The sequence below is a fragment of the Rhagoletis zephyria genome, unplaced genomic scaffold, assembly GCF_001687245.7.
Source record: "Rhagoletis zephyria isolate East Lansing unplaced genomic scaffold, Rhagoletis_zephyria_1.1 Rzeph_scaffold_16460, whole genome shotgun sequence".
Lineage (NCBI taxonomy): Eukaryota > Metazoa > Arthropoda > Insecta > Diptera > Tephritidae > Rhagoletis > Rhagoletis zephyria.
In genome coordinates, this window is record NW_016173524.1 from 2,637 (window position 1) to 11,835 (window position 9,199).

At 33.2% G+C, this 9,199-nt stretch overlaps 1 protein-coding gene across 1 annotated transcript; it reads right to left on the minus strand.

The window, feature by feature from the left end:
• Window positions 1-1,571: 1,571 nt before the first annotated feature.
• Window positions 1,572-5,879, minus strand: CAH7 (Carbonic anhydrase 7; the record flags this gene model as incomplete). Its single annotated transcript, XM_017635824.1, is given in 5 exon segments — window positions 1,572-2,323; window positions 2,403-2,860; window positions 3,003-3,161; window positions 5,804-5,825; window positions 5,827-5,879. Coding segments are annotated over 5 exon segments (887 nt in total), but the record flags the coding sequence as incomplete, so codon positions are not given.
• Between the last annotated feature and the right edge of the window lie 3,320 nt (window positions 5,880-9,199).

Genomic DNA, 9,199 nt, shown 5'->3' on the forward strand with positions numbered 1-9,199 from the left:
ACCACATGCAATCCTAACCATAGTACAAATTTCTGCACTTTAAAGCCCAATTTATATCGGGAAGAATTGTTACAGGCCAACCTTATATGCGTGCGTAAAGAGCTAACTCAAATTCCAAGATTTGTCTTGCGTGACATTTCGATTTGACGTTTATGCTCAATTGGCTTTTTGGCGCAACTATGAATTCAAATTTTTATTTTGATTTGGGTTTATCAAATGAAAAAAACTTGCGTGCGTGCGTAGAAAAACTCTCGCCGGTAATATTAGGTTGAGCTGTTAATAACATTATCCTTCACTGAGAAAAAAACGCGTTGTAAGAATAAAATTTTTTTATTTGATTACCGTTTGAAAATGTTCGTATTTAAATCAAGTGAGAAGTCTTAACAAAATAGATTTTTCCATTATACATACACTACGTACATATAATTGAAATATTCAATTCAACGCCCGTATTAAAATGAAGCATTTTTCACTACACGGATGGCGTTTTGCACGTCTCGGATGCTTTTTCATATGTAATTAACAAACTTTGTATATGTATGCAAAGCATGCACAGCGGTGACAACACATACACACATACAACATCAGGTCGCGCGCTGTGATGTTGATTCAAACTCAACATTTCAAAACACTTTTGCATGTATGGCTGTAGCTGAGTGTGCGAAGACGCTTGATACAATTGGTTGCGGCCAAGAGGGTCCGGGTTCAATTATAATCAGACGAAACATAAGAACTATTTTTTTTTGTCTTCTTATTACGAAAAAGGATCTGTGCACTTCACAACCACATATTTTGTAACGTATATGCTCAAATTTAAAACGAGTTGGGTTGGTGCTCTTTCATATGCGTATTTTTTCAATTTAGCACGTTTTTTTATTTTAAAATTTTTTCCCCTCAGTGTTGGAATGTGAGCTTATGACATTCGATACGATACTAGGGTTATGGTATTCGATTCCAAAAAATATCGTTTTAAAACTATCGGGTAGAAAATATCGGTATCGAATGCCAAAAGTATCGATATGGTATCGTATCGTATCGAATTTCGTGTCCCCACAAATAAGACAAAAAACAAAACGAGAACAAAAGTTTTAAGAACTTTACGTTAAGAATGTAAGGAGCGTCTGCGTGTTGGGATGAAAAATCGATTCTGTGAGAACCATGATTGTCATTTCCTAGTCAGAGGAAGGCTGGATTATTTCAACTTCCACATGGCTTATCATTAAGGTGAACTGTCCATTTATGGAACAATTTTTCATTTTCTGTGCAAGAAAAGTTCGCGTCTTAAGTCTTTCGTTAACTTGCTTAATTTGCATAATTATCTGTCAGTTCTTTTTACAACGCTTTTTTTTTGATTAATTTTAGTATTAAAATATTTCAAATTTTTGGAAATGTATAAGAGAAATTTTGTTTTCGCTTCCATTATTCGCGAATAGTTCATAGAAGATTAGTTCCCATTTTGTTTTCATAGAAATATTCCCGAATGTATTGTTCGGTTTTTTTTTTCTCTTTGGGAACGTTCCACATGGTTTTGTTATTATATATATAATTCTATTTGAGAACGTTCTAGGCAGTTTGTTCTCATTTTCGTTCTTGTGAAAACTCTCCCGAAGGTTTTGTTCGCATTTCGGTTTGGCTTTTAAGGCGTTCTTGGGAGCAAAACTACGCGAATGACATTTAGTTGCGATCATACCTTTTGTTCTAGGTCCCTGATAAATAGTAATGATGTTCTCTTTTGCATAGACGCATGTATATATTTTTATCATTTGTTTATTAATCAAAATACATATACATATACGGTTTTACATATTATTTTATGTAAATTTTTTGACTAGTACAAAGATAGAAGATATTACACATCTAAATAACATAAATACACATAACAACGAGATGCATACTACTCTAAGATTTAAAATACATAAATATTTAATAGTAAAGTTAATTATTGATGCCACATTTAATTTTTTTTCCACTCAGACTCAAATATCAATGAGTTGGCAAAAAAAATAAAAATAAAATATTTGGTTCATTGTCACTATGTTGCAGTTATGGCAAATAGTAGCCGTGTCATATTTGCGATAAATATTTTTGTTATATGTATGTACATAAATTACATTACTAGTTCTCACATTTACACGAATTTAGCGGCACTTAAAACCAAGAATACTACACTCAATGAAATGCGCAATGAATTTGCAGCATTCGATCGATTGTCATCCGCAGACAGTACCAACACCACTGCACGACTGTTGCTTTTTTGGATATCTCGATAATTGTTTTTGAGTACTTGCTTCTCTTCACATTGAATCTGCTTGAAGTTGTCGACCTGTGAAAAGGTTTACAAATTATTTCAAAGCGAATTCATATTCAGGATGATATCTTAAGAAAATTTGCTTTCAACTCACCTGCTCCAAAGTCACTGGGAATGTTTCGCTCAACACAATCCAGGTCACCGCCTCCGCGCATGAGGGCGTGGTCAATGAACCAGCATAGGTCATATAACCATTGAGTTTGGGGAAAAGTTGACGCACTACGAATGGATTTGTCATACGCACTGGCTGATCGACTTTATCAAAACTTTTTACATCGTCCAAGTAATCGATGATTTGATCGATGGCTTCGTTGCGCTTATTCGATGCATGATACAGTACAGCTAGGACGGTTAGGCCGTTTTTGAAATTTGATGCCTGTGTCACATTGGCGTAACGTTTGTTTCGAGCCACTATGTGAGCCTCAAGTGGGTAGCGCACATTATTGATGGTATGCTCCGACCACCAGTGCAAGTGGATTTGCTCGACGACATATTTATCTAGAAGCGGACCACCTTCCAGTTCCATTTCCGTGGAGAAGTTAGCAAGTTGAACTATTGACACAATGTTGGAATAAAGATATTTAGTTGGTGCAAACAAAAATACATATGTACATACATATGTACATAATTACAATCAGGAAGATGGAAAATATTTCAAAATAAAGTCGTATTGTATTTTTAAGAGTTTACTTACTGGAATGTCCATTATTGACGATGCTTACGCCGGTTTGCTTGTCATTGAAGTTGTCAAATTCCAGATCAGCATACAGTCCTTTTAATGATTTTGATACGCTCAAATCAATTGGACTCTGTCGGGTTCCAGTATCACAGATGCCACCCCAGGTCGGAAAAACTATTCAAAAAATTATAAAAGGTTGAAATTAACGTTATAAAGATGAAATGAAAATTATGCAACTATGTAAAACACTTTTAGTTGGAAGCTGAATTCTAATTCTTTTTATAATACATACATTGGTCAAATAAATCTAAAGAGTGCGACATGTTTGAATTTTTTCTTTCATGTTTTAATGTTAATTTATTTTTATAAAATTTAATTTAATTTATTTTATAGCTTATTATATAATAAATACCAATTTCAAATTTTGTACGCAAATTAGGAAAAATTCAGTAGTTTCATAAAATTTCAAACTTTTTAATAAAAATTTGTAGAAAAATTTCCGGTAATTATCATAAGGTACAAATTGGAAGTGGCTTAAAATTCGCGATAATGGCGATGTGCACCAAAAATTTCAAAAAATTGGATGTGATAAGAATCGGACCAACATAATTTGATTAAGCTGGTCGAATAAAGCACCAAAGGAAGAGGAAGGAATAAGAAATATTATTGCCGACTTTTGAAGATTTTTCAAAAATCATTTAGGAGTCTGGACTAGCCATTTTAGGTCAGAAGGTACGGTTTTGTAGATTCAGTAGTTTTTTTAATGGCTATATTTCATTAGATTTTGAAGATCGAACATCTTGTGAGAAGAGGATTTATAGGTCTTTAAAACTATGTATGATAATCTATTGTCAGGCTTGGATTGTTGGGATTGGGGATTGTTGTCGGGCAAATAAAAAATAAAAAATATTTTCTTTATTTTTTAAGTTTTGACATCACATACTTTCACTATTTCAAAATATGCAGTACTATCTAAAATTAAATCTATTTACAAATAAACTGATAGCTCATTTATTGCAATCGCCTAAAAATTGTCGAAGTAAGGCGACTTTTCTTAAATAAAGCCTTGAATTTTTATTGTACCGCACGTTCAGATATTTTGAGCAGCGTGGCTAAGCAATGAATCAATATTTATTTAAAACTGATATATACCATCGCTCTTTTGCAAAAAGTTGGCTTTTAAATTTTTTTTAGGAAAATGGGGGTGGCACCGCCCACTTATATGACATATGCGTATCTCAAAAGCTACTTTTAAGCACTACTCCACAGCGCATATAGAATAGAGCAAAAGACATATTCGTGAATGATTATATATTTATAAAAAAATAAAAATAAAATAACACACATTACCCAAATGTAAGCATATATCCATTCTGATTTGCATATTTGATTATTTAGCAGCAATTCATGCGCTTTATGCAAGTGCCCGTACTGACCATCTCCAACGGGTGTCAATGATCTCCATATAGCAACATTGAAAAAAAAAACACTTTCCAAATTGCACAAATTAAGCAAATAAATGAAAAATATGGTACCTAGTAGATATGTGTGTCCATAAATGAGTAGATACTGGGACGGCTACATATGCATGCAAAACATACAATGCAGATATGTATATCTATGTACATACATATGTATGTATATTTCGGTAAGTACAATGTCTCTCTCTCTTTGTATGTAGTCATATATCTATCGGCTAATTTAGCAATTATTCGGCTGACAATAGCCACTCCAAACCCATATAACAACATAGTAAGTAAATATGTACATAAGTAGGTTTACATTTAGAATGAACATTTCACTGTCGCTGGTTTAGTCGTACGATTACGAGTATAATGAGAAGTGGAGCAATTTTGCAATTTACGCGCCAACATCAGAATGCGAGTAAATTACGTGAATAACAGACTACTATGCATAGCCTGCGCTATGGCAGTGAAAGACATGGTAATACCCCAGTAGGAAAATTTAGTACATAAATAAATATGTATGCACATTAGGGTTGGGCCCAGGGCCGTATCAAATTTTTATTTTTTTTTTTGGGGGGGAGGGTTGGATTCTGACATTTTTTTTTTTCACTTTTATTGCAACAAGAGTGAATAAAAGAAAAATACTGATAAAAATAAAATATTTCACACAAACAGGGTTGAAATTTTGAAATTCCAGCCCGTATTTTGCTTAAAAGTCAAAGTACATTGTGCTACTATAGTAGCACGGCCGAGTAATCATAGTCAACTCATGTACAGTAGTCGAAAAAATTATAGCCGCACCAAATTTTGACAAGTTTTAAAATATTATTTTTGTTATTATTTAATTATTGGTTATTTTTTCTTTAACAAAACCCGTGTAAATCGTTTGAATTAAATATAAAATACATAACTTTAATATCAACAGTAAATGCACAGTTTCACGTTTCACTTCCGATAAATATCGATGAATATTATGTCTCACAACTTTTATAGGGAGAGCAATAGGTGCATCGCTAAACTATGCAATTAAGTCAAATATTTTCCTACAGGGTGCGTGGACAATTACATCTAACTATACGTACACACATAGGTACATATATATGTATGTGAACAGCTGGGGGTGTACGTATAATAAAATTTGACTTTAAAAAGATTCATGTACAAATTTCTGTTCAATGTGACACTAAAAAACTTTTTACGCACGTCTATACACTTCAAATTGGCTGTTGTTAAAAATAGTGTATAAAATATGCTCCACTTTAGTTAAATTGAAAAAAATGCTCTAATTTTAGTTGCCACTCAAGTGATTTAGCTACTTATGCTAATTTACGTTATTCATACAAAATTTACCTTCATCTAAATCTCGGTCGGAGATAGCTCCAGTGTGAAGCCTCTGTGTGTTGCAGTCCCAAGAGCAGAAAATGCACTGTAAAAAGGTTAATAAAAAAATATTTGAATTTAAAAATATTTTGCAAATGTTTGCTCAGCTTTACTGGCGGAAATGAAATTTTGCAACATACATATAAAAAAATCAAAAACAAACTAATCCACAAAAAATCATCTGCACAGCATATTTTACCTATTATACGAAACATTCAGCAATTTTTCAGCTTTCATATTTCAACGGAAAACTGTCTTTAATTAACCAAAGGTAAAATGAAAATTGCCAAATATTTTCAAGAAAAAAAAAAGAATTATACATTAATCGCCGGCCGTTCGTATTTTATAAGCGTTTTGGTATACGTATACATATGTCTACATACATACATATATTTAAAACGCGACGACGCCGATTGCAACTGAGTGCCACTTCCGCGTCACGACGACACACCAACAACGTCAGCCAGTCACCCAAGCAGCAAACAACTGAATGAACGAACAGCTGTTATTACCAAAGCGAGCTAGGTGCAACCAAGCTCACAAGCTTGGCGTTACATACGAATAATAGGGGTATTCTCGAAGTCTTGCACGATGCACGGATTGCACGAAAAGCAAAAATACTATTCCAAATTTCGAAGAGTACGAGAGCCCCCAATGCAAAGTGGTAGCATGCATGGGTAGCAAGCAGCGAAATTATGTATCAAATACAATAACAAGAGACAGCAAAAAAAATGAAGTGACCGGGATGAGAAGAATGAGGAATATGTAGCAATTCCAACAACAAAACAACTAGCACAGGGTCGCATTTATCTTGATATGCTATTTTGCAAAATATATACATGGGTTTCGACGTTGCATATTTTCCAGCGATAGGAAATGTTGTTTCCCATGTATTTTGTTGTTGTGTGTTTGCAAGTTATGCAATCCATGCAATCCGTGCAATCCGTGCTACGTGCAATGGCTTTGCAAGATTTGGAGAATACCCCTAATGTATAAAAAAAAACACAAATGCATAGATGTACAAGTTTGCTCACGTGTATATACATATGTACAGACAAACATGTGTATCTATTTATGTTGGTATTCTTCTGCCAATTCGCCGACGATCTCTACTAAAATTAGCTGCCTTTTAATACACAACCTTGCACTTGATAGCCCCGATTCAGACGCGATCGGAGTCTGTTTGACTATCGGCGCGCCAATGTCTAGCATTCAAATTCATTACATATTTAATTTTGCTGTTGTTGCATGCAACTATTGCATTGTGCACGTATGTGCAATAAGTAGTCGTTGCTGTTGCATTGTCTGCTATTGCATGTTGCGTGACAGCCAAAACTACCAAGCCAATGAAATGGCCAATTGAAAACCAAAAAAAAAAACAAAAACTATGGAATACATGTATGGATGTACATATGTTTTCTTTCTACTAACTATTAACTTATTTTTTTTTGTATGTATATTAAATGTAAAAGAATGCACTTGAGCGTCGAAGCCTTAACGGCGGAGAATTTTTATTGCCCACTTGAGAATAATTCGAGTGCAAAACTTCTTGTTATTAAATATACTTTGTATTAAATATGAACATACATATCGTTACCTTAATATAGAAAGGCCCCAACTAATTTTCTTTTCAAATCCAGTACTGTGGGCAGGTCTGCCGATTATTCACTAAAAACCTATTGGACTTTAAAAATAACTAATACAGCATAAAATTACCGCGCAGGAAATGGGGCTAGTTTGTAGCTAACTATTAACTAACTATCAGTCGACTAGTGGTTACTATTTTTAACTATTTCCTTTGGTCGTAATTAACTAATTTTGAAGGGCGATGGCCGCAAAATAGTGATCACTGATTTCCTCTGCATTAGATGCCAACTAACTTGTAGCTAACTACTTTTGGACATAAACTATCAATAAAAAAAGATTTTTTTTTTAAATTTTTTTAATTTACGTATTTAATTTAACATTACATATTTTCTTATTTGGTTACAAGTTCTTTTGTAGGTGGTCCCATATTTGAGGTCCATTTGACATAACGTCAAAATAATCATGTAAAATGTCGATCCTTGTTTTATTTGTCCTGAAATCGAAAAAAAATCTGCGAAGTATTGTAGAAAAAAGGTATATTGGAAGTATTTGTTGTTGGAGGAGATTTTAATGGAAGCTCATAAAGAAAACAAACTCCCGATAACGTCTGCATGACTGCTGCAAGACTTAACAACTATAAGTTGGTTATTTTAATCAATTGATTTTTTTTCTGCAGGGTAGTTACATTCTTCAACAAAAACAGCCTTTGAAAGATATTCGCAGCAAAAGGACCTTATTTTCTACAGAGTTTTTTCATTCCCCCATAGAGAAACCGAAATGTTAGATGGGGCTTTTCTATATTAAGGTAACGATATCCACTTTTTTAATAGAAACAAAACATAATTTTAATAGCATAAAGTGGCTTAATTCGAGATAGACCATTTTTCCTCTAAAGTAATATTTTATTGGGTTCCCAAACAATATTTTTACGATGAACTAACCATAGGTGTAGTTTAAGATGCCCTTTAATAGAACCTTAATAAAAATAAAAAAATTTTCAAGCGAAACTTATTATGTTTTATTTCAAAGTCAAATCTTCTAAAGCCACTTAAGCTACTTTAACTGTGGGGCACAAATATAAACCTTGCCCCAATGGCAAAATTAATATGTAAAAAAATTTCTCAATTTTCCATGAATTTATATATTTGTATATATAAATTTCTTACCCAGTTGGATACTCTTGTTGACGGAGATGATAGAAAACTTAATAGTCTTTACTTATACAAAAAGAGATTTAAGATCTAAAGAAAATTGCATTTAATAAGTGAGTTCACTTTTTTCAGTTCAAAACCGCGAACTCTCTTCTCTTACATTTTTATTTCATACTCGGATTCAGCAGAAAATTCTTCATAGAAATTTGTACAAAAATGTCGCGGTAATGTAATTAAGTGAGTGCACTTTTTTCAGATCTCAGAATCGAAATACGGCTATATCTCAAAAACTGTTCTACTCTCTTACATTTTAGTTTCGTATTCGGAATCAGCGGGAAATTTTACATTAGGATGCATATAAATAAAAATGTTGCTGGTCGGACATTTTTTTAATTTCTGTAAACTTTTGTTATTGTCCACAAAAAGGCGGTCCGAGTGCGTTGTATATTGAACAACTTGTAGTCTTTTTCCCACGCCCAATACAAATTATACATCGTTTGAAAGCTTAGAAAATAAGCTCTGCGAAAGAAACAAAACTGGCACGATGTTTAAAAAATGCATTACAATTTCTTTTCTTGTAAATTATGATTTCTAATAGGTCAGCAACTACTCGTTGTAAGTTCTTAAA